The sequence below is a fragment of the Microcaecilia unicolor genome, chromosome 5 (assembly GCF_901765095.1).
Source record: "Microcaecilia unicolor chromosome 5, aMicUni1.1, whole genome shotgun sequence".
Taxonomy (NCBI): Eukaryota; Metazoa; Chordata; class Amphibia; order Gymnophiona; family Siphonopidae; genus Microcaecilia; species Microcaecilia unicolor.
In genome coordinates this window covers 262,174,551-262,201,188 of record NC_044035.1, presented here as the reverse complement: position 1 = coordinate 262,201,188, position 26,638 = coordinate 262,174,551, and the positions used below count along the sequence as shown (strand labels likewise).

The 26,638-nt window shown below is 42.3% G+C and overlaps 1 protein-coding gene across 49 annotated transcripts in view; it reads left to right on the top strand.

Moving 5' to 3' along the window:
* ABI3BP (ABI family member 3 binding protein) overlaps nucleotides 1-26,638 on the top strand; it is a 477,114-nt gene that overhangs the window by 121,221 nt on the left and 329,255 nt on the right. For all 49 annotated transcript variants that reach the window (XM_030204105.1, XM_030204134.1, XM_030204107.1 and 46 more), the window contains exons 3-6: nucleotides 1,765-1,827; nucleotides 7,294-7,423; nucleotides 18,019-18,200; nucleotides 19,612-19,673. In XM_030204105.1, the coding sequence (XP_030059965.1) occupies nucleotides 1,765-1,827; nucleotides 7,294-7,423; nucleotides 18,019-18,200; nucleotides 19,612-19,673 (437 nt within the window). The remainder of the gene's footprint in view (nucleotides 1-1,764; nucleotides 1,828-7,293; nucleotides 7,424-18,018; nucleotides 18,201-19,611; nucleotides 19,674-26,638) is intronic.

Genomic DNA, 26,638 nt, shown 5'->3' with positions numbered 1-26,638 from the left:
CGGGGACGCCCAAATCTTGACATTTAGGTCGTTCCTAGAGATGGTCATCCTTAGACGGTCGTTTCTGATTTTCGGCGATAATGGAAACTAAGGACGCCCATCTCAGAAACGACCAAATGCAAGCCCTTTGGTAGTGAGAGGAGCCAGCATTCATAGTGCACTGGTCCCTCTGACATGCCAGGACACCAACTGGGCACCCTAGGGGGGCACTGCAGTAGACTTCAGAAGTTGCTCCCCGGTACATAGCTCCCTTACCTTGTGTGCTGAGCCTCCCAAAGCCCACTACCCACAACTGTACACCATTACCATAGCCTTTATGGGTGAAGGGGGGCACCTAGATGTGGGTACAGTGGGTTTCTGGTGGGTTTTGGAGGGCTCACATTTACCACCACAAGTGTAACAGGTGGGAGGGGTGGGCCTGGGTCCGCCTGCCTGGTGCACTACATCCACTAAAACTGCTCCAGGGACCTGCATACTGCTGCGATGGACCTGAGAATGACATTTGAGGCTGGCATAGAGGCTGGCACAAAATATTTTTAAACTATTTTTTGAGGGTGGGAGGGGGTTAGTGACCACTGGGGGAGTAAGGGGAGTGGTCATCTGGTCATTTCGGGCATCTTTTCATGGCTTGGGCGTAACAAAAAAAGGACCAAGTAAAGTCGTCCAAGTGCTCGTCAGGGACGCCCTTTTTTCGATTATGGGTCAACGACGCCCATGTGTTAGGCACGCCCAAGTCCCGCCTTCGCTACGCCTCCGACATGCCCCCGGGAACTTTGGTCATCCCCACAACGGAAAGCAGTTGGGGACGCCCAAAATTGACTTTCGATTATGCCAATTTGGGTGACCCTGGGAGAAGGACACCCATCTTCCGATTTGTGTTGAAAGATGGGCGTCCTTCTCTTTCGAAAACAAGCCTGCTAGTTACCCTACCACCACGCAATGCAAACAAGAACGCAAGATCCTACTTAACCCTCCAATTAGGATCTTGGACACAATGTTTCAGCATCAAAACCTGCATCAGGCTTTGATGCTGAAACACGGTCATGTCAGGTCAATATTTAGTTAATAATAAAAACTTCCTGAGCTCCTCTTCAACTCTTCCTCACCGTTTGTGTCCATTGCTTTTGTTGTACATGAGGATTTCCCTCCTCGCTTTTTGTTTTCCTGAAGAGATGATTAATCATGAACATTTTGCAGTAATAAAATTGCATGCAGAAAATAATGCAAACTACAACATCCTGTGAAACTTAACTGTATCTCAGGAAGGACTGTAGACTTTGAGATAAAGTGTGCACCTTCACAAATTCATTTGCATATTATTTAGATGAGATTTAGCATGATGGTATGGGTCTTTTAACAGAGACACTGAATTAATATTAACTAGACCTGATAAACTGGAATAATCATGTTTAACAATACTATGTAAGCCAGATTGAGCCTGCAAATAGGTGGGAAAATGTGGGATACAAATGCAATAAATAAATAAAATAAAATTGTCTGCTGTCAGTAAGCAAACATTTTCATCTTGTTTTCTTACTTCAATTTATTTGCATATTTTTTAAGGCATTGGAGATGTTGTAATGACATTAAGGAAAAGCCAAAGAAACAAGAAGGTCACAGGTTCTGCGCAAATGAAACTGGGCAAATGATTGTAATAATCCTTAACTACTGTCATATTCTATTCCTATGTTTTTATGATCTACCTGAAGACTACAGCTGAAAATGTTATTATATATTTACACAGACTCATTTTCTTGTTTTCAGATGCAGAGCCAAGATATTTGATATCGGTGAAACCGGTTGCAAATCCAAAGAAGTCGTGCTCAGGTACTGTGTCCAGGTACTTCACTCTCTATTATACAGGTGCAGAATTTGTGTGGGCAATCCACAAAAGACATTCCGCTGGGTACTTCAGCTGCCTGAAAACTGCCCATCAATGTGTATATCTTTAGTTGCAGTAAAAGTATGGCGAGCTGGGGATGGGGTTAGGTCAGGAGAAACAATACATTCAATTCTGCATTTTTCTAAGGCGGGGGGTGGGGGGTGGTAAACCATCAGAGTTATATCAAAGTATTACTGTTATATTCAGAATTAGACAGGCAACACCCACCTACAACAGCCCAGTAAGTAACAGATACTCTTCTGAAACACCGTAGGATTAAGGAATTTAAAGAGTGCATCATACCTTCTTGTCCCACACAGTTAAGAAAAGGTTACTGTACTTTTATTACATATGATGGATGGAAAACACCTTCTGGTGCAAATCTATATTATGTCTGGCAGGTGCATTATCAAAAGATCACCATATTTCTTTAGTGGAAAAATATCAGAGATATGAAAAGCTAACAAAAATTATGCATGTTGTTTGTTTTTGGAAAAGTACCTGTAGAAGAAGTGGGTTCAAATCTCTGTGGCTACATGTCTCCTAGGCAATTTTCAAAGGGGCAATATACATTCCCATAGAGAACGGAGTATCCGTGGATTTTGCAGCTAGCTGGATAGTTTTGAAAATTGTCCCATGTTTGTCATACCTCAACTTAGTTTCATTTTTCCTTCTCTCTTAATGAGATTTCACCAACAACCATGTCTCACACAGTGCTGAGATTGCTTTTGCACTTAGGTGAGCACTTAAACACTGGGGAACTTCCATTCAGATCTGTTTGGTTTATATATATATGTATTTTCTTGCTGAAACAGTCAAAGGGTAATAGAGGACAGGATGAAAATATTTTGGTTCTCATGCAATTATCTGACAGCCCCACATGATGTACTATTGTACATGAAGGCATTATAAATTGAAAAACCAAAAATTCAATTCAGATTTTGAACTGGATGAGACTCAAAGGTAGAGCTGAATTCTCACTAACCTCATGTGCTGTGCTATGTGGGGTGGGGGGGCGTTCTTTTTTTAAAGTCATGGATATATGCCACCGTGGTTCATAAATTTATGCTCGCAAATGGGCCAGTACTGTCAGTGACACTTCATGTTTTCTGCTTAATAAAAATTGTGGTTGAATGTTTTAGTTCATGAGTGTGGCCAGTGAAATGGGTCCCTGCCAGCTGTGCAAGATCACTGACATAACATTTAATGATTCCAGCTGAAGTGAACATGACAAGTCGTTTGGCGAAGATGCAGTTCCCTTATTAGCAAAGTGCTGAGCTCTGTTAGCTAAGCAGTTTAAAGAAATCTGTTTCATGACAGCTTATTAGCCTTCCAAAAGGGGAAAAACATGAGCACAATTTTCTGTGTTACATGGGTTGGAACTCACTGTTTCTTCAAACTGCAATGAAGATGCCATAGTTTAATGTTTATTCTCCATTAATTGCCGGAATTTGACTTCACTTACACAACATTCATCTTTTCCTTAAATCTATACATTAGAGTTTTCTTGAGACCTATAATTTTTTTTCTTTAACCTAGCAGTTTCCTCCTTCTCCTTTGTATTTCCAGTTGTCAGAATAAAAAGAATTTAAAAATAAAAAATAAAATAAAAAAAACACTAAAAATTCTGTTGCTGTGGTCAAATACAGAACCATTTCCATAACTAAGGAGCCCTCTTAAAAAGGCTCGCTAAGAAGTGGCATGTACTACTTTTAGTGGGTGATTTTCCCGCGCTCTCAGGTCACCTCTTAGTGCGTCTGCCAAAAAGCCGAATTTCTATTTACGGCAATAATGGCCAGGCACTAAGTCCAAAATTAGCACCTGGTCATTTCCCATGTGAGCCCTTACCACCTTCTATTTATTTGGCAGTAAGGGCTCATGCGCTAACCTCACAGTAATTGGGCAGCGTGGAGCAATGTGACCGCACTGCCAATTCCCACCAGAAATGCTCCCCGAGGTAGAAAATTATTTTCTACCACGGGAAACTGCATGCACCAACTTCAGAACCACCACCGGGCTACATTGCTACCCCGGGGGCAGTGCCGATTTGGCATGCGCTACCCACATGGTAACCCTGCCACGCCTTTAGCAATTTATTCCAGAGACCTGGAGTTGCAGCAGAAAATACTCTGGCCCCTATTCTAGTGTTCTAGATTTTGTAATATCATTATATGATATTAATAACAATAACTATCTGTTACTGGAACGCAACTGCTGTTGTGGACTATACAAATTCAGCATGGACTATATATATAATAGCCCATTTCCACAAAGCTCTAAATACCAGAGATAAGATTTTAAACTACATTAGAGCATCTACTAGGAGGTACTGTAGTCTGAGCCAGCTTAACTATTGGGCCAGGTGAGACTCTGGCCCAGGGCGCCGGCGATTAAAGGCACCAAAATATCCAGCCTATGACCTTACCTGGTCTACAGGTTATGCCACGTCTTCCCTCCTCCTCCCATCCGGTCTCTCATTCCCTTCTATCTTCCCCCTCCCTGTAGGTCTAGCACTACTCCCTTACCCTTCTCTCTCCCCCCTCCCGCCACAATCCTGTAAAGTTTAGGTCGGTCGCCGGCAGCAACAGCAGCATCTCCTGCAAAATGATATGGGAAACTAAATGGAATGAAAATTTTTACCCTGCACATTCCTGATGAGTTTGTAGGAGATTTTGATTTATTTAGTTTTCCAAAAATTTGGTTGGGGGGGATGTATCTTTTCCTGTCATTTCAGACTAAAAACGCTGCTTTGTTTTGTAGGAGAAAAGGTACCGATACTCATACGGGGCCAACCTTAAAGGTGTGGTCACTATCTATGGCTCCACCCCTACAGTAGCCACACCCATTTTATCAGCCATGGAGCATATAATAAAAGCATCATTGAAAATAGTTCACAAGTCCCTAGGTCCAACAAAAAAAACCCCTAAGAGTAATCATAAAATATATAGACAAAAATTCAGCTGAAATCCCCCAAAACCAGATTCTGGCATGCAGGACAACACCGGAAAAACAAAAATATTTCCCCCTTGTACTTCTATAAAGATAGCAGTCGTAAATTTCAAAAACTGACATATTCCTTTCACTACATTACATATTAACAACTACAAATAAAGCAAAAAATTAATACAGCTGTTACACAACTTTATCTTAAACGAAAAATAACATTTTTCTACTTCTGACCATGTACTTTTTTTCAGTTGTGTTGGTCCCAGTTTCTGGTTTCTACTTTCCTTGTCTTCTCTTAACTCTATTACCAGGATTTCCTGTTTCTTTGTCATTTTTCTTTCCTCCTTTTACTTTCAGCTTTCTTTGATTTTATTTTCTGCCTCTGCCCACATTTAGTTCTTTATTACTATGCAATCTTCCATTTCCCTCTTTAATTGTATCTACCTACAGCTTGCCCCTCTGTCCTACCCACTTCCTTCGTCTGCCCCTCTCTCTCCTCCCCATTTCTATCCAGCATTGCCTCTCCTCTCCTCTCCTCTCCACATCCATCCAGCATTCGCCCCCTCTCTCCCCTTGCCTCCTCTCTCCCCATCTAGCATCTCTTCCCATTCGGCATTTCTTCACTCGCCCCCTCTCTTCCCATCTAGCATCTCTCTCTCCTTGCCCCCTCTCTCTCCACCCAGCATCACTCTCTTTGCCCCCTCTCTCCCCATTCAGCATTTCTCCCCTTGCCTCCTCTCTCCCCATCCAGCATCTATCTCCCCTTGCCCCTCTTTCCTATCCAGCATCTCTCCTGTGGCTGCTGCTGTTTCTCCAAATGAGCAGTGGCGGCAGGCAAATGAAGAAGTAAAAGGTGCAGGGCTACAGTGCTCAGATGTGCACTGTCGGCTCTGCCAATCCCTTGCCCCTCTGATGTCAACTTCCTATTCCAGGGCAGGGGATCGGTAGAGCTGACAGCGCATGTCCTAGCATTGCAGCCCCGCTCCTGCTACTCATTGGGAAAAGCAGCAGTGGCCAAGGGAGAGAGGAGGGAGATGGGGAGATGAGTGGGCAAGGAAAAAAAAGGTGCTGGTACGCTGAACCAGCGCATACCAGCACAAAAAAAGCCCTGGCTAAAAATGATATGAAATGACATAGAAAATGTCATTGACATTCCCCATGTAGATTCAAATGAATGCACATCCCTACATACATCTAGATGTCTCACATATTCTCCTGAGGAAACCACATCGCAGCTCAACAATAGGCTAACCGACTGGGCTGATGTTAAAATGTAAAGTCTATTGGTCCAATGAATATAGATATTTGCAATTAATTGCACGTGTTAGGAAGCAAACATTTCAATTGCTTACAAAACATTTAATTCATTCATTTCAGTATTTATGCACTGCTTTGCCCTAAGCAGTTTGCAGTTTCATTTTACAGGTACTGGGTCTGTCCCTAGTGGACTCATAATCTAAGTAGTACATTGTACTACTGTTGTACCTGGGACAATGGAGGGTTAAGTGACTTGCCCAGGGTCACACAGAGCTGCAGAGGGAATTGAACCTGGTTCCCTAGGATCTTAATCCACTGCCAACCATCATGCAGCAGTGGGAATTAAACCCAGTTCCCCAGGTCCGCAACCTGCTGCACTAACCATTAGGTCACTCCTCCACTAATGATATAAGAAAACAGAGGGCATTTACAGCCTGAACCCTAGCATTAATATCGAAAGTTACAGTTGAGGTCAATACTGCCACTTTGAACCTGGGACCAGGATGAACAGGAGCGACTGGGGATCACTCTTGCTCACAGAAAGCACCAGGGACCTCCAGTATGGCCAGGGATGGGTTCAAGGGTGTGGGTGGAAGAGTCTTGTGGGGACCTTTCTGGAGGGCCCTTGAGGGGGGTTCCATTGTTCTTCAGGGGTTGGGGGTTTTCATCCAGGGCAGCTGGGAAACTCAGTTGGCTGTGGGAAGAGGACTGGGATAGGATCAGATGCCTTTAGTGAGGGCCAAGAGGATCACTATTGGGGGGTTATCTGTGAGGAGATAGATCTTGGTATTTACATTTCCCACTTCAGGCAGGCACTTGTGCATACCTGGAGGTAGGGGTAAGGGCTGATGTGTATTCTATTTCTATCCCTTTGGTTTCCCTTGTAAAATGGGGAATCTGCACTCCCTGTTCTCACCCCTACCATGGTATGCAATCTACATATGTAAATACTGCTAAAATAAGGGCCTGGTTACCTGACAGCATAATAGATTATGAGAATTTCACATGGCAGCTGAATTCTCTACAGTAGCAGAGGAGAATGAAAATAACTGTAGGTAAACTTCTTTCTGTATTGTACAATGGAGTAAGAGGGTTCACATTTCCATTTCAAGTTGAAAATAATGTTTCTTCCCTTCCTTGCTCACTAACCCCACACAAATAGCATTTTTATAATGAATTTATTACATTTTTTTATAATTCTTACCCAGGTAAAAACAGTCAGAAGCCTCTGCAAGTTGTGGTTGGAACCTTGTCGCCAACATCCGTCTTCCTGTCGTGGGGTGTCCTCATAAATCCACAACATGATTGGACTGTGATGAATAATTGTCCCAATGACAGGTAAGAAACCAGAAACATAGCAGAATGGGATGGGCCATGAGGGCCATGACTCCACTTGTATTTTGCCCACACAGCTTCAGCAACAACATAGCTTGGGAGTGTGGCTGGTGTGTTTGACCATCAACCAAAAAGTTGTTCCACTGCCCCGATCAGTTTGCTACTAGGAACATCTCCAAATACAAGATAGCTTCTGGAAAACATAATAACATAGTAAATGACAGCAGATAAAGACCTGTACAGTCCATCCAGTCTGCCCAGCAAGATAAACTCATTTTACATGGTATGCGATACTTTTATATGTATACCCGAGTTTGATTTGTCCTTGCCATTCTCGATACAGAACGTAGAAGTCTGCCCAGCACTGTTTTTGTACTAAAAGTTCTGAAGCTAACATCGAAGCCCCTTAAAATTTACACTCTAGTCCGTCTATATCTATTCGGTCACGATCAGGGCATAGACCATAGAAGTCTGCCCAGTACTGGTTTTGCTTCCCAATTACCAGTGTTGCCACCCAATCTCCACTAAGATTCCATGGATCCTTTCCTTCTAAACAGGATTCCTTTATGTTTATCCCATGCATGTTTGAATTCCATTACCATTTTCATCTCCACTACCTGCCTTGGGAAGGCATTCCTTGTATCCATCACCCTTTCCGTGAAAAAATACTTCCTGACATTACTCCTGAGTCTGCCCCCCTTCAACCTCAATTCATGTCCTCTAATTCTATCACCTTCCCGTCTCCGGAAAAGGTTTGTTTGCAGATTACTACCTTTCAAATATTTGAACGTTTGTATCATGTCACCCTGTTTCTCCTTTCCTCCAAGGTATACATGTTCAGGTAAGCAAGTCTCTCCTCATAAGGTTTGCAATGCAAGACCCATACCATTTTTGTAGCTTTTCTTTGCACCACTTCCAGTCTTTTTACAACTTTAGCAAGATACGACCTCAAAAACTGAACACAATACTCCAAGTGGGGCCTAACCAATGACTTGTAGAAGGGTATCAACACCTCCTTTCTTCTGCTGTTTATACCCCTCTCTATGCAGCCTAGTATCCTTCTGGCCATGGCCGTCACCTTCTCACATTGTTTCTTCACCTTCAGATCCTTGGACAAAAACGCTCTTGAGACAAGCTTACTAATCTCTCACCTCCTATTCAGTATCTCTCTTTTGGGTTTCTGCATCCCAAGTTCATCACTCTCCAAGTGGGGCCTCACCAATGACTTGTAGAAGGGTATCAACACCTCCTTTCTTCTGCTGGTTATACCCCTCTCTATGCAGCCTAGTATCCTTCTGGCCATGGCCGTCATCTTCTCACATTGTTTCTTCACCTTCAGATCCTTGGACAAAAATGCTCCTGAGACAAGCTTACTAATCTCTCACCTCCTATTCGGTATCTCTCTTTTGGGTTTCTGCATCCCAAGTGTATCACTCTGCACTTCTTGGCATTAAATTTTAACTCAAATAAATTTAGTCTGGAAGAATATACTCAATAATACCACAGAGTCAATTTCTAATGAATACAATACAATCCTCACTGATTTAGTACTGAGGATTGTATTGTATTCATTAAATTTTAACTGCCAGACCCTTGACCATTCTTTTAACGTTTGGAGATCCCTTCTCATTGTTTCTACTCCCTCCAGTGTATCCACTCTATTGGCTATCTTTGTGTCATCCGCAAAAAGGCAAACCTTTCCTTCCAACCCTTCAGCAATATCTCCCATGAATATATTAAACAGAATCGGCCACAGCACTGAGCCCTGAGGAACTCCACTGCTCACCTTCCTTTCCTCTGAGCGGATTCCATTTACCATCACCCTCTGCCACCTTTTGGTCAACCAGTTTCCTATCCAGTTCAGCCCTTTCAGCTTATTCAAAAGTCTACTGTGGGGTACAGTATCAAAGGCTTTGCTGAAATCCAAGTAGATTACATCTAGCGCACGTCCTTCATCCAGTTCTTTGGTCACCCAGTTAAAGAAGTAAATAAGATTCGTTTGGCAGGATTTTCCTTCAGTAAAGCCATGTTGCCTTGGGTCCTGTAGCCTGTTGGCTTCTAGAAAGTTAACTATCCTTTCTTTCAGCAGCGACTCCATTATTTTTCCTACCACTGATGTGAGATTTACTAGTCTGTAGTTTCCCACTTCTTCCCTATTTCCACTTTTGTGAAGAGGGGCCACATCTGCTTATCTCCAATCTCGCAGAACCTCTCCCGTCTCTAAAGATCTATTAAATAAATCTTTAAGAGGTCTTTTGCTAGCCATATTTCCCTCTTTGCTTCTTTGAGTTTATTCCGATAATCTTTTCCATGATCCTCTCATTGAGTTATTTTGTATTTCTTGAACAAAGCCTCTTTTGCTCTTATTTTTCAAAAAACTTTTTAAAGTCTATGGATCTTTAGCATGGATCTTCAGCAATAAAGTGCTATGAAAATTAGCATGTTCATATACAAAACAGTGCCTCGGGCACCTTTCTGTAAAACAGGTCAAAGCTATTGGTATCTCTTTTCCTTTTGGATTCATATGCTTAGAGACTTACTTAAAGAGTAATATAGTATACTTACTATGTCAACACAATACAGTTACTATTGACTGTCTATGAAACATCAGGTCAGTGTTCTAATTTTAAAAAAGCCTTTTGGAAATTAAGAAAAATGCATAGGATCAGATACTATTTTCAACAGGATCAATTTAAAGTATTAGTCCAAGCATGTATTTTAACAGAGTTAGGCTACTGTACTAGTTTTTATATGGGTTGTGAAAAGCTAATTACCCCCAGGCTACATTGCAAACTCTTCAAAATGCTACAGCCAGACTAAAATGACATGTAAGAACTTTTGATAAGGTTTCTCCACTATTTCAAATGCCTGTGGAACTCCGAGCAGCATTTAAATTAAGCTGTCTCATCATTAAGGCATTTTGAGGCCAAGCCCTACTTTGTCTTAGTCAGTTATTCCTTTTTTTTTCCTTTGGTACTTTTAAGTTTACAAAAATAATAAAACAAAGATGCTTCTATCGACAACATAGAACTTTATCCCATCCCATTCCTTGTCCTACTTACTAGCCTTCCTCCCCTCTCCCTGAGGCTTATGCCACTAAAATTTCAAAGTCTTTAATCTTGTAGCAGTTTGTAATAGTCCTTTGGGATTATACCAAGTCACTATCATAAACAATGTTCTGCTGTTCCTGGGCTTTCTTCCATACTTCCAAAGGTAACCATCTTTTTAAATATCTGTAAGTTTTTTTCTGTTGCTGAACAGCCTGTTCATTCTGCAGATTTCTAGTTATTTTCTATTCACTTCTTTGACAGGTGATCTACTGGACTTCCAGTGTTTTGCATAGACACACTGAGCTGCTACCAGCCCATATTGTAAGCTATTCACAGTTGCCCCCCCCCCCCCCCCCCCACATTCTTGGTAATGTTGTTAAACAATAAACATACAGAGGGAAAGTTTATAGTTTATTTTTACTTGCTATACTGCTCTAAGGGAGTCTTTTACAAAGGCATGTTAGTGTTTTTAGTGCACGCTAAAAATTCACTTGTGCTAAATGCTAAGATGCCCATAGGATTATAATGAGCATCTTGCATTTAGCAAACACTAATTTTAATGCACACTAAAAATGCTAGTGTGCCTTTGTAAAAGGGGCCCTAACTGACTAGGCATAGCAGAGGGGTTTACATACTGCAAAATTCAGAAAAGGAAAGGAACTCCATTTTTGGACAAGAAAGCAATACATTTACACAAAGAGAAGGAAGATGGAGAGAACTATCCGCCGCTTTTGACACTGTCAATCATAACTTACTTCTCGCCACTCTGTCCTCACTCGGGTTCCAGGGCTCTGTCCTCCCCTGGTTCTCCTCTTATCTCTCCCACCGTACCTTCAGAGTACATTCTCAGGGTTCTTCCTCCACCCCCATCCCGCTCGCTGTTGGAGTTCCTCAGGGATCCGTCCTTGGACCCCTTCTTTTCTCAATCTACACCTCCTCCCTGGGTTCTCTAATCTCCTCCCATGGGTTCCAATATCATCTTTATGCTGATGACACCCAGCTTTATCTCTCCACACCAGACATCACTGCAGAAATCCAGGCTAAAGTATCGGCCTGCTTAGCCGACATTGCGACCTGGATGTCCAACCGCCACTTGAAACTGAACATGGCCAAGACCAAACTTATTGTCTTCCCTCCCAAACCCACTTGTCCTCTCCCTCCACTCTCTATCTCTGTCGATAACACCCCCATTGTCCCCATCTCATCTGCCCGCAACCTCGGGGTCATCTTTGACTCCTCCCTCTCTTTCTCCAGCAGATAGCCAAGACCTGTCGCTTCTTCCTTTATAACATCAGCAAAATTCGCCCCTTCCTGTCTGAGCACACCACCCGAACTCTCATCTATTCTCTCATTACCTCTCGCCTTGACTACTGCAACCTACTCCTCACTGGCCTCCCACTTTGCCATCTATCCCCCCTTCAGTCCGTTCAAAACTCTGTTGCACGTCTTATTTTCCGCCTGAACCGGTACACTCATATCACCCCTCTCCTCAAGTCACTTCACTGGCTTCCGATCAGGTACCGCATACAGTTTAAGCTTCTCCTTTTAACCTACAAATGTACTCGATCTACAGCCCCTCCCTACCTCTCTACCCTCATCTCCCCTTACATTCCTACCCGTAACCTCCGCTCTCAAGATAAATCCCTCCTGTCGGTACCCTTCTCCACCACCGCCAACTCCAGGCTCCGCCCTTTCTGCCTCGCCTCACCCCATGCCTGGAACAAATTCCCTGAGCCCATACGCCAGGCCCCCTCCCTGCCCATCTTCAAAGCCTTGCTAAAAGCCCACCTCTTCAATGTCGCCTTCGGCACCTAACCACCATACCTCTATTCAGGAAATCTGGTCTGCCCCTACTTGACATTTCACCCATTAGATTGTAAGCTCCTTGGAGCAGGGACTGTCCTTTTCTTAATCTGTACAGCGCTGCGTAAACCTTGTAGCGCTCTAGAAATGTTAAGTAGTAGTAGTAGGAACTAACAAATGGAGAGGACAGAGCAGATGTTAGACATTCAGGGGCCCAGGCAGAAACAGGGGAGGGGACCCAAAACTAGCCTTCAGCCTATGCCTCCCTTAGTTTGAGGCAGGTTTGGGGCCTACTATGTTATGGGGACCCAGGGCAATTACCCTGTTTGCCACCCCCTAACGCTGTCCCTGGGAGGGGATAGATGGAAAGGGATAATAAAAACCTTGATATGCTAGGGGGGGAATGGGGGAAGCTGGTGGTCTCTGTCTGTTACTCTACAAATCTGTTTGAAAATATATTAAGGGGTTTTTTATGACCAATGATGAAAACGGGGTCTGACAGATGTTGACACTGTGAGATTTTGAAGGCGTCACTGCTTTGACTTTTGAGGTCTTTTTCCCTCCTTAATTAATTAACTAATGAATAACACTAAATAAGTTATAATTAGTTCTTTGTTTTGCTGTTCAGAGTATTTCTTTCTTCAGCTTTGATTTTTGTATTTTTCATAAAGATCATTTTCTCTTGCTTTATTTCTAGTTTCCATTTTAACAGCCTCTTGCAGGTCTTTCACTTTCCTTAGACATTGCAAATGATATTGAAACTAGGAAAACAGTCTCAGAATGATAGATTAGGCCACCTGTAAAGTCTGTGGAGTAAGCTTTAAATGCCAAGGACATGAAAATTAGGATAGCCAGCAAAAAGAATTCCAGCACTGTAGAAATATTTGTTGAAGGAATGAATCTAGAAGAATTTAAAGAATATAAACATCTAGGTAATTGGATCACAAAGGAGCGAATTTGTTTAACAGACATGAAAAAAGAATGCTTAGAAAAGCACAATATGATTTTGGGGAATGGAAAGAGTTTCTTGGCACAAACTGAGGTTTAAAGTAAACAGAAAGCTGAATACAAATGTCTTCTCAGTGGGAATGTACATTCATTTCAAACAAAATAGGAAACATTGTTGACATTCCCCATTTCATTCAGTTTTATTTTTAAAATGAAATGAAAATTTATTTTTAAAATTTTTCATTTTGTTTCAACCCCTCATGCAAAATCCAATGGCAAATAAGAAGCCCCTCTCCCCCTCCCCATGCTTGTCTCAATCCTTAATTATCCTTCCAGTATATATATATATATATATGTATGTATCTCCACCACTGTCTTGTTCCCATCCCTCACTCCCTTGCCAGTTCATTGTAAAGTAGCCTATCCTCCTGATTCTGCCAGGGTGGGCAAGTTGAGAGGGGAATAGCCCGGGGGGGGGGGGGGGGGGGGGTTCAGAAACAAGGCAACAGATGACAAAGATGCAAGGAAGGTCATGGGTACTTTGAGTAAGCCCAGTGAGGTGCTTTTTATGTTTGGTGACAAGGGATAGGAGTTTCTTCTGGAAAAGTTACTCCAAAAGAAAAGAGGCAAAAACCAAGGAAATGCACCAGTGAAACAAAACAATACCCCTGCTTCTCAGTAGAAGGATACAGAAGTGAAATATGAAGTTACAGTAATGAGATCATAGGGAAAGGATATGCATTTGCAATATGGAAGAACACCACTACCATAGCCCTTATGGGTGAAGGGGGGCACCTACATGTGGGTACAGTGGGTTTCGGGTGGGTTTTGGAGGGTTCCCAATTACCACCACAAGTGTAACAGGTTGAGGGTGGGGTGGGCCTGGGTCTGCCTACCTGAAGTGCACTGCACCCACTAAAACTGCTCCAGGGACCTGCATACTGCTGTCATGGAGCTGGGTATGACATTTCAGACTGGCATAGAGGTTGGAAATAAACGTTTAAAATTTTTTTAGGGTGGTAGGGGGTTGGTGACCACTGGGGGAGTACGGGGAGGTCATCCCCGATTCCATCCGGTGGTCATCTGGTCAGTTCGGACACCTTTTTGAGGCTTGGTCCTGAAAATAAATGGACCAAATAAAGTCAGCCAAATGCTCGTCAGGGCCGCCCTTCTCTTTTCCATTATCAGCCGAGGGCGCCCATGTGTTAACCACGCCCCAGTCCTGCCTTCACTACGCTCCTGACATGCCCCCTTAAACTTTGGCCACTCCTGTGACAGACTGCAGTTGAGGGTGGCCAAAATCGGCTTTCAATTATGCCGATTTGGCCGCACCTGAGAGAAGGGCGCCCATCTCCCGATTTGTGTTGGAAGATGGGCGCACTTCTCTTTCGAAAATAAGCAGGATAGTCACATTCTACTGACCCTATAGTACACAACTTTCAAAATGAAAGCTACCCTTTCATACTTTTATAGCCTGTATCTCTGTTATTTGTAACTCTATTTTGACACCTTTTCGCTCAGCAGGTCACAATTAGTGTGCACTATTGATCAACAGGGCACCTATTTGTGCAATGGTGCATACTATTGATGGCACAGGATGAAAAATACAATTTTTATTTTTTTCTTGTCATTTTGGGTTAAAAATGACATGAAACATCCCCACAGTGCTGTTTCATCCTCTTTACCAGCTCCTTCCACTGCTTTGCAATTAGGATAACCTTCTCTGTTGGGTCACAAAACCCCTTCTTTCTAGTAAAAACGTCAGTTCTTTTTTGTTTTTTTTCTCTTTCATTTTGAAAAGTATTTCACTCATTTCGTGTTGCATGCATACAGTTCTTATTCTTACAACACACATATTTCTGTAGCATGCTCTTTTAAAAGTAGCAACTGTTAAAACAACATGAAGGACAAAATTATTTTTTTTTAGACTTTGTATGTTGATTTGGAGGGGAAATTGACACAAAACAATATGACAAGTCTTGTTAGTTATGTCACTTCAAAGTGATAGCACATCCCTACTTCTTTTCAGCTCCAAATCACTATTTCTAAGAATCCTATCACTAGAATCGTCACCTCATGACAGCCTCTGGTCTTTGTCATACCCACAATGACACTATTAACAGATTTATATCCATCCCAGGTAGCTTGTTCAGTGTTTTCATATGTTTCTTAGACTTCAAACCCTTGGGACAGGAGCCATCTTTTCTTACCCCCTTTCTGGTGCCTTTTCACTACTACTACTACTACTACTTAGCATTTCTATAGCGCTGCCAGGGTTACGCAGCGCTGTACAAGTTTAACATGGGGAAGGACAGTCCCTGCTCAAAAGAGCTTACAATCTAAAGGTTACAAACTATGTAGTCAGTGTAGGTAACATGAATGGGGAGGGTGGTTAGGCGCCAAAAGCAAGGGAGAAGAGATGGGCTTTGAGTAAGGACTTGAAAATGAGCAGGGAGGGCGCATGGCGTATGGGCTCGGGAAGTCGGTTCCAGGCATAAGGTGATGCGAGGCAGAAGGGGCGGAGTCTGGAGTTAGCGATGGTGGAGAAGGGTACAGATAAGAGTGATTTGTCCTGAGAGCGGAGGTTACGGGTGGGAACATACGGGGAGAGGAGGGTAGAGAAGTAATGGGGGGCTGCAGATTGAGTGCACTTGAAGGTCAATAGGAGAAGCTTGAACAGTATGCGGTAGCAGATCGGGAGCCAGTGAAGCGACTTGAGGAGAGGGGTGATATGATAGTTCTGGATAGTTCTGGATAGCTTGAATGACTTTCTTTCCTGGTATAATTTATTTTTATATTCCTCCTTTTTTGTCACGTGGCTTGTGATGGTGAGGCTTGGTAAATAAATAATACTTTCTGGTACAGATCCCTGCATTGAAAGAGAATTATGCAAGGAACCAAAGGGGGCTTTTTTTTTTCATTCACTGATTAATGTATTTCCTTTGTCCTAGTTGTTGGAAGCTGTTGGTGCACTTAAAAAAATTAAAGTATTATGAAGTGATACTAAGTTTTAAAAAACATGTTTGGCAGCAAACGTAGCATCTTCTGTGCATGGTATCCTTCTTCCAGGAGCAAAGCTCATACTGTGACTGCCAGACATGATAATGATTGCAGAACAGCCAGTCTCTCCATGCAGCCCTTTAGACTACAATTCTTTCTGGCATCAAACACTGTTTATTGTTCAGTTGGCTTTATATTATTTTTCTTTTCTTTTCAAGTTTTGCAAACTCTCTATTTTTCTTTTGTTTCTGATTCTATTTTTTTTGCTTCCCTAATTTGTTAGTGTAAGCTGAGAGCTGCACTTCAAAAGAGACAGGCAAAGCCGGGCCTGGTCTTACCCTTTTGCATGTTTGAAGATATGAAGGGTAGTTCTGTAACCAGTCACCCACAGTTAGGGCCAGATTCTGTAAATGGAATCAAAAATCTAGACGCATCCAAGAAAGTACTTAGTGCTATTCTGTATAATGTACCTAAAGTTAGTCATGTTGTGTAGAGAATCACATTGAGCCAGAGAACACACTTACATTTAGGAGTGACCATTTACGCCAGTGAAAACCTGGTGCAAATATCCACACCTAAATGTAGGCACGTTCCCTTTATAACAACATGTGTAAATTCGAGTAACGCCCCCCTCCCCCAACATTCCCACACACCTCCTATGGCCACATCCCCTTTTCAGCTACACGCATTAGAATTTGCACGCACCTCTGTTTAAAATATGCCTAAAAAGACGCACTTGTAAATTCCAATTATTGACAATTAGTGATTGCTTCTTGTTATTGGCCAATTATTATCACTGATTGGTTTGTAACTCAATTAAGTACCATGCGTAAATGGGGTATGCACCCAATTTAACGTGCACTACTCACCATGCCTTTTGTAGAAACCGGGGGTTAATGTGTCATGCATGCGTAAATGCTAAGAAAATTAGCAATTTTGTATGTAAGCTCCCTAAGTGCTATTCTATAAGGGTGCATGTAAGTGCTATGCTTGCAACTGCAAGGGGGCATACAGATAGAGCATTGGCATGAAATTCAGATACAGTTATGCGTGAAATCATGTGTGCCCTTACATATTTGCACTCCATCAGTTGTGACATCTCTTAGCTGGTATAACTGATGGTGTGTAAATGTTAGGCATGCCAATAATGTCTTAAACTAGTATTCTATAATGGGATCACGGTGCACAGATGCCATCATAGAAGAGGTGCTCATAGCATGTCACTTGTATCCCTAACAGGAGGCACCCAGTTATAGAATTACTCCCCATACTCTGTATCAGGGGTGGGCAACCTTGGTCCTCAAGGGCTACAACCCAGTTGGGTTTTCAGGATTTCCCCAATGAATATGCATGAGATCTATTTGCATACAATGGAGGCAGTGCATTCAAATAGATCTCATGCATATTCATTGGGGAAATCCTGAAAACCTGACTGGGTTGTGGCCCTTGAGGACCGAGGTTGCCCACCTCTGCTTTATATGCTGGAGCAATTTTATAAGTACCTACTTGAGTGTGTAAAGATGCTGCTCTACATGCTGAAGCCGTTTATAAAATTATCCCCCAAGTGACTCTAGTAGTTTTGAGAAGATCACTGATCATGAAGAACCTGTAACAGCATAGTAGGCAGGCAAAGAAGGTGAACCAGTTGGTCCTTCTCTGCCAGTGTCTTACTGGAAATTGAATGGGTTCTATGATGCTGGGAATCTAACCATTTATTTAAAAAGGTATTTCTGAACATGGTATGTGCCATGGGAAAAAGAGTAATTAATTCTTCCAGTCCTTCCTTTTATTGAACAGATTCTATACAGTTCGCTTCAGAGAAAAAGATAAGACCAAGAAATGGCACTTCCAGCTCTGCCCAGCCACGGAAACATTAATAGAAAACCTGAAACCAAACACAATATATGAATTTGGAGTGAAAGATAATTCAGAAGATGGGGTGTGGACTAAAGCTGTGAATCACCAAACCAGTATGCCTTGTAAGTACATCCACTCATTCTTAAAGGGGAACTTGAGTCAGATTGACCAAATGAGTTGAATTGTATTGTTCCCTGAGCAGGGTTGTAATGGTAATACCATATTACCATACTCCTTTATTTAAATTTGACTTTAACTCAAGGGCTGATTCAAGATGGATTGTTTGGAAATCTGTGCATCTACTAAGAGCTTAATCAATATTCATGGGGAACAGACAAATTGGGCGATGTGATAAACCATGGATGCATTTCCAATGAATATTGCCACAGTGGATGACTAGCATGGAGCTGGGTTTATAGGAGAGCTCTGACATCCTTGGTGATCCTGGGAAATGCCAGATCTACTTAAGTGGTTGATTAACTGAATGCTATGTCTGTGGTGGTTATAGTGCTGATACTGAAAATCAAGAAACAAATCAACAGCTCTCTAAAAATGGTGAAAGAAATATCAGTTATTAGTACCTCTGCACTAATACTAACCCTAATACTAACTGTTACTAATACACTATACTAACTGTTGTGTTTTAGAGGTTGACCGAATTTCAATATCAGTTTCGGACTTGGCACTGAAACCAGACCGAAATCCAGGTTTGGGTTTTAGCCAAAAATGCCTGTGCATTTTCAGCTGACACCCGAAACCCAGTCCCCCCCCCCCCCCCCCCCCCCCCCGTGATTATTCTCTTTCCTCTGTCTCACCTGTAGGCCCTCCCCAAGCCTACTGTAGGAAGCCCTAGTGATCTAGTGGCCTCTTCAGGAGCAGAAACAAACCCACTTGTTCCTGCCCTGTGCCACTATTCCCGATACAATGGCTGCTAAGACTTCCCATGATTCTGCCTGTGCTGGTTCCAATCGCAAAATGGCTGCCAGGACTTCCCACGGCAGTCTCATGAGACTGCCACGAGAAGTCTTGGCAGCCATTGTGTCAGGAGCAACAGCATGGAGGAGGAACAAGTGGGATTCATTCCTGCTCCTGAAGAGGCTACTAGACCACCAGGGCTTCCAAAGGTAGGCCCGGGGAGGGCTGGGTGGTCAGGTGGGATGAGGGGGGGTGGACAGTGATCAGGGGTGAAGAGAGGAAAGAGGACAGTTTCTTGCACCATTTTGGCTTCATTTTCGCTTCTGTTGAAACCGAGCAGCCAACTTCATTTGCAGATTCAGTTTTGGCAGAAATCAAAGATCATGGGTTCGGTTGGGCTCTGTTCTATTTCACTGAAATGTCTATTTGCATGTTATATCAGATGAATGAAGTGTTAAATGAGGGCCATGCCATAAAGAACCAATTTATTTTAAGCTTTTAAAAGAATATTATTTTTTTTTTAATGTGAAATATTTTTGCATTTAATTCCCATTGTGACAAGAATAGGCTAAAAACACAAGAATAATTTTTCTACATTTGTTTTCTCTTTCTCTGCAGCTAAAAATAAAGAAAATGGACAAATTCAAAATACATATAAAATACCTAAAGGGCAAATACTGGTATGTGAATAACTGTATGCCATGCTTAGTGCATAGTTTGGTACAGTTTTAATGTCCTATTTGACACTGTGGTGATTACTTTTAAGTTCAATGTATTTTTATTCATTTGTTTAACAATATATAATTAGCAGATCATGCCATATACAAATGACCAATTAACATAGTACTCAGATGTACATTGAGAAATTAAGAATGGTAACAATAGTAGATCAATTAGTATTATACATATTAATAATGACTAATTTATTCACTGACAACAGTAGAGCAATTTTAAGATATGATTGTATGAGTTACTGGTGGTTTCTTTAGAACAGGATTGCCCAACCTTTTTCTATCAGGGGCCACATTTTATACTTTGTAACACTGAGAGGGCCAAAACACATGTGCACACGTGCACTTATGCTCTCTTTCTGAGAATCACATATGTGCCCCCACACCTATTCTTTCTCTCTCATATGTGCCCCGCCTTCACCCATTCTCTGTCTCTCATATGTGCCCCCCCCCCGCCTTCACCCATTCTCTGTCTCTCTCTCTCCCCCCCCCCCCCCCCCCCCCCCCCCCCCCCACATACACCTTTACCCATTTCATTTTATATCAATTGAGCATAAAGTAGCAGAGGGGGAAAAAAGCTGAAAAAAATGAAGAGTCCTCTTTTCTTTTAGTTGAATTCATTGTGCCTCACCTGGTTTCAGTTGCTAAGCCCTCCAATGAGATCCCTGCCGCTACTCCTCTAACTGCAAATTTGAGCCATGTGGCTCCTGAAGTTTGGGTTGGTCTCATGGTATCAAGTCTTGCAGGACCTGAAACCGTGGGACCAACCCAAACTTCTGGTGCTGCAGGGCTCAAGCTCACAGTTAGTAGCAACTATGTATTTTCAGTTTGTTGCGGCAGGGAAGCAGGGATCTCATTGGAGGAATCTTTGTCTCTACTTAGCTATTGCAGGCCAGAAAAATTAAGTTGGTGGGCCGAGTTTTGGCCCGCAGGCCATGGGTTGGACAAGACTGCTTTAGAAGCATCTCCATGTGTAAATAGCAGCATTTACAGATCAAATGGCATATACATGTGAATGGTGATTTCTAAAAGCCACAATGTACATGTAGAAATCCACACCATGCAGAGATTTCAAGGGGATGTGATGGGTGTGTGGCTTCAGTAGACCAAAAATCTAATATTTTACAAAGGAAATACACATATATGGAATAAATTTCCCCATAAGGTTTGCACCAGCTCAAAAGCACACACAAATTTTTGAAACATTCTCATTTCAGCTAGAACTTTAAATGAAAGCTGAATGGAGTATTTTTCCTTAATCCTCTGTTTATTTCCACCTCCAGACTGAAAAAAAAAAGATTTGTGGTCTCATTACTTAATTGGCTGCACATATATGGATAGGTTTTTAAAATGGGATGGCTGTACCTGGAACTGGCACCACTTCCATGTGGAAATTGTGAAATCCTCACTTCCATGTGGAAACTGCTGGATTTGTGCTGCTCATTTTATCATGTGTATATTTGTAAAATGGCTGCACCTACTGTGCGTATCAGGAAACACACGTTCACTCTTGCACATCATGATATGTATTTTACAAAAGGCTCCCCTTCAGCAGAGCCTTTTGTAAAATACTGCCTGAATTGAGCACATCCTGACCTGGATATTTCAAATCCAATATATTCTATATAAAATGGGCCTTCGCATGTATTGCTGATGAGTATGGAGACAGTAATTCTGTTGCTGTTCAACATTCCCAAGGAACTGATTAATGACACTGAGTAAAAGGCATTGTGTTGTGCCACTTTTTAATTTAAAAAATTAGTGGACATAGGGAATATGGAGAGGAGATGGGAGAGATCCTGTCCTCTAACCTGAGAGTTTCAGACAAAATAAGCAAGCATACACAACATTAGCAACTGGACCTCCTGTGTAATTGATTACACAACTGGTTTTGGAATATTTTCTGTACAGTGGAAAGGAATGAGATACTGCATAATGCCTGAAAATCTCTTGCTAGAAAGGGGCCATTAGGTACATTATGGATGGCTATTTCATGCTACTCTGGATAATATGTAAGCTTCAGATCAACAAATCTGATACAGGCAAGGAACATAACAATGTATTTTCATTCATGTTTTGGAAAGTTATCCATTCTAAAGAGGAAATAAACCTCAGCCACAATACTCAGTGGTGATGGTGTTTGCAATAATTATTCAGTGGTTATGGGGGTTCATATCTCCGGGGACTCAGTTTGAAGGGATTTGCTTTGGCTTTAAGGATGTCTTATTGCCTTAGAAGCAACTGTGTATTTTCAGTTTGTTTGGTAAAGGAAACCCAGCTCTTGACAGTGATGGAATATTTGAACTAATAGAGAAGTGATATAAAAAAGTAGCACCCTTCCTGTGCTTAAAGGATGGGATTCCTTTAAGATCACATCATATGAGGAAAGCATGAAAATGATATTCTTGTAGTTTCAGCCATAAAAGCCAAGTGAAGTTCTAAGCCCTTTACTGCATCTGGGTGTGCTGAAGGGGTCGAGATTGTTGGCCGGAGAATCAAAGGTGCTTATTTTTATTTATCTATTTAAAAATACTTGATTATACAGCCTATATCACATTTGTTATCTGGATAAGTGCTGCTGACTAGGGCCAGTCATCGATTTTCAGCAGCATTATCCAAAGGATGCAGCTGAAAATCATTAGTTTGTCTAGGGTTACCATATGGCTCCAGAAAAATCATTTACTAAAGCGTAGCTCGAGTTATCTGCAGCAGCAGGGCCCGTAAGAATAAAACGAGCCCTGCTGCAGATAACTTGAGCTGTCTTACTAAAAGCCCCCTAAGTTTGTAAAATGTAAGTGTAGTGATAGCATAAAACTCAAAGATGTCATTCTTTTTGAGGAATCTTTTCTGTTGTGGAGGTTATCAGGATGCTTCCCTTTTGTAGGGATGGAGATATGGAGAGGTGAGATCTGACTGCTATTGCCTTTGAAAAGCTCTATACAATTCCACAGTAGATGTATGGCTTCCATGATCATTCTGTTGCCATGAGTGCAAGCAAATGTGTTATATGTATTATGCACCTCTGTAAATTTGTGTTACTTGTGATGCAGACTGGTCAGGCAAGGGAGCAAGTGACAATAACTAGCATCTTATAAACTGTTCTGGACAGTTCTGTAGATAGTAATCAACTTTTATATGGGGAAAAAGTTCTCATATCAAGTTGTAGTTCCAGCCAACAAAAAGAGAAAGGGCAAAAGAAAAAGAAAAAAATTATTTTAATCTACAAGGAGCATAATTGAAACATAGAAAAATTCCAGATGACTACAGATAAGAGCAAAAGGCCTATATAGTTTTGCCAGATTTCATTCCTGGAACAATGTCGTAGACTCGTTGATTGCTGGCTTTCTCTTCACTTCTTTGCCTCTAGGTATCCTCTTCCCTTGTCCCTTCATCCAGGTATTTTTTGAACTCAGTTATTGCTTCTGTCTCCACCACTTATAAGTATATTCCTCTGTTACCTGCACCTTTCCCCACTGAAGCATACCTACCGCATATGGTTAGATTTTTAGAACAGTGACTTTGGTATGCAGCATTATTCTGGGATGTACTCAACACCAGCTTTCTGAAACTGTTCTCAATTTGTGGTAAGACCCAAATATTTGCAGAAAGTTGTTGTAAGCCTTGAAGCCACTAGCAAATTTTACACACATGCCTGAATGTGTTGAACATGCGCAGCAGGAGCATGAGTTTCCTGTATTGCTGAAGACCCAGCAATATATTATACAAATCAGTTCTTTGTGTGAAGCAATATATTAAAGCAATAAGTGTAAAGCCAAGGTATTAGAGATTGACTCAAAATATCGTAATTTCAGATTCAGATTGCTATCCTAGGGCTTTACTGAGAGGTTTTAATTAAATTCTGATCCCATGAAGATCTCTAAATCACAATTTTGATTTCTCAGCTCACTTCTGCCACCAGTGTATGTGTATCAGTGGAAGTATTTTGAAGAGTGCACACAATAGGTGGGATTCCTGATCGTATTTTCTTGGTGCTAAGTGGGCTTGGGTACAGGTTTAACTGCAGAGTATGTAGCATCCTCCTTCCTGAACTTGTATCAGAGGATTGCGACTAATGAACCTGCTACAAATGGCACCCCCTGGTGGTACCTGGGATTTCACTTTGCTCTGTTCTCCTTGACTTTGGAAGTCAACTAGAACGAAAGGAAGGTATGTGGCTGATTTAGAAGGGAAGAAACAGGAGCTTTGTTTCAGATCACAAAGGCTGAAGGGAGCTGGTGGATACATAGTTGAGAGGAGTAGCGGGAAGGCCCAGCATCTGTACTAAAGGAGGGAAAACTGAGCTGTTTCCTCTAGAAGGTGAGCTGCAAGGAACAGTTTCTTTGTGACTTGCCTGGAAGTCAGAGGGAAAAAGAGAGAGCCTACTTTCTGTCCTTTCAGAGAGTGGAACAATGGTTAAAACTGTGCTATGATCCCTTCCCCTTAACAAAAAGAGGAATTAGCAATGGAAGTTCTTGCTGGTGAGTGACCAAAAGTAAGGGGATTATCAATAACCATTCCAAGAGTAGACACTGCATCTTTTAAATAAATGTGAGCACTCCCAATTGATGGCAAAACAGAGGGGATCTTTTTGGTTCTTTAGAAGCAAATAGGTTCAGATTTGAGTGCATGAAGCTACAATTTATGATGAAGAAGCCAATTAGTCAAAACATCAAGACAAACGATTAAGAGATGGAATTGTTATTTGTTTCATTAATTTATATTCTACCTAAAACCTACGTGAATTACAATAAAACATGCATAAAGTTAAAATAAAAAACGTAAAAATCTCAGCCAAAACAATTAAACTAAAATATATAGCCTATTATAGACGAAAATACTGCTGAGTAACCAGTAGAGGAAAGTTGATCACTCATACTTCAAATGCTTATTGATGAAGGGGAGAGCAAGTCAATTAATTTTCATGCGTCACCTACATAGGATTTTAAATAGTGCTGGGGAGCAGCCGGCTGTCTTGGTACATGTGGGTACCAATGACACAGGAAAGTGTGGGAGGGAGGTTCTGGAAGCCAAATTTAGGCTCTTAGGTAGAAAGCTCAAATCCAGAACCTCTAGGGTAGCATTTTCAGAAGTGTTCCCTATTCCAAGCGCACAGCCCAAGAGACAGGCAGAGCTCCGGAGACTCAATGCATGGATGAGGCAATGGTGCAGGGACCAGGCAATGGTGCAGGGAGGAAGGTTTTAGATTTGTTAGGAAGTGGACAACATTCTGGGGAAGGGGGAGCCTATTCCAGAATGATGGGCTCCACCTTAACCAGGGTGGTACAAGGCTTCTGGCATTGGCATTTAAAAAGGAAATAGAGTAGCTTTTAAACTAGAAACTGAGGGAAGCCAACAGTCGTTCTAAAGCACATGGTTCAGAACAAGGTATCTTTCAAAGATATCACCAAAACAGGGAAGATAGGGCATCTCGATAGTGAGGTTGCAGTAGAGACCATAGTAGACCATTCGGCTCATTTTCGAAAGAGAAGGGCGCCCATCTTTTGACACAAATCGGGAGATGGGTGTCCTTTTCCCAGGGTCGCCCAAATTGACATAATCGAAAGCTGATTTTGGGCACCCTCAACTGCTTTCCATCGTGGGGATGACCAAAGTTCCCGGGGGCGTGTTGGAAGCCTAGCGAAGGCGGGATTGGGGCGTGCTTAACACATGGGCATCCTCGGCCGATAATGGAAAAAAGAAGGGCGTCCCTGATGAGCACTTGGCCGACTTTACTTGGTCCATTTTCTTCTTGCAACCAAGCCTCAAAAAGGTGCCCGAGCTGATCAGATGACCACCGGAGGAAATCGGGGATGACCTCCTGTTACTCCCCCAGTGGTTACTAACCCCCTCCCACCCTAAAAAAAAACTTTAAAAATATTTTTTGCCATCCTCAGATGTCATACTCAGCTCCATCACAGCATTATGCAGGTCCCTGGAGCAGTTTTAGTGGGTGCAGTGCACTTCAGGCAGGCGGACCCAGGCCCATCCCCCCCACTACCTGTTACACTTGTGGTGGTAAACGTGAGCCCTTCAAAACCCACCACAAACCCACTGTACCCACATGTAGGTGCCCCCATCACCCCTTAGGGCTATGGTACTGTTGTACAGTTGTGGGGAGTGGTTTTTGGGGGCTCAGCACACAAGGTAAGGGAGCTATGCACCTGGGAGCAATTTCTGAAGTCCACTGCATTGCCCCCTAGGGTGCTCAGTTGGTGTCCTGGCATGTGAGGGGCACCAGTGTACTACGAATGCTGGCTCCTCCCACGACCAAAGGGCTTGCATTTGGTCGTTTCTGAGATGGGCATCACTGAAAACTGGGGACGACCATCTCTAAGGACAACCATCTTTAAGGTCGACCTAAATGTTGAGATTTGGGCGTCCCCGACCGTATTATCAAAACGAAAGATGGACGCCCACCTTGTTTCGATAATACAGGTTTCCCCGCCCCTTCGCGAGGACGCCCTCAGGAAAACTTGGGCGCCCCGTTCAATTATGCCCCTCCATGTGTCTGTAAATAAAAAGCAGACAGATTTTCAAGATTGCAAATTATCACCGTCAACTGCTGAGCAAGATGTAAATAGGAACAACACAAATAGTTTGAAATGTCTATATGCGAATGCAAGAAGCCTAAGAAAAAAGATGGGAGGGCTAGAATATATTGCACTAAATGAAAAATTAGATATAATAGGCATCTGTGAGACCTGGTGGAAGGAGGATAAACAGTGGGACACTGTCATACCAGAGTACAAATTATATCGTAGTGATAGGGTGGTTCGAATTGGTGGAGGGGTAGCATTGTATGTTAAGGAGGGCCTTGAATCAAATAGACTAAAAATTCTGCAGCACACAAAACACATCTTGTCATCCCTATGGATTGAAATTCCATGTGTAAAGGTGAAAAGGATAGTAATAGG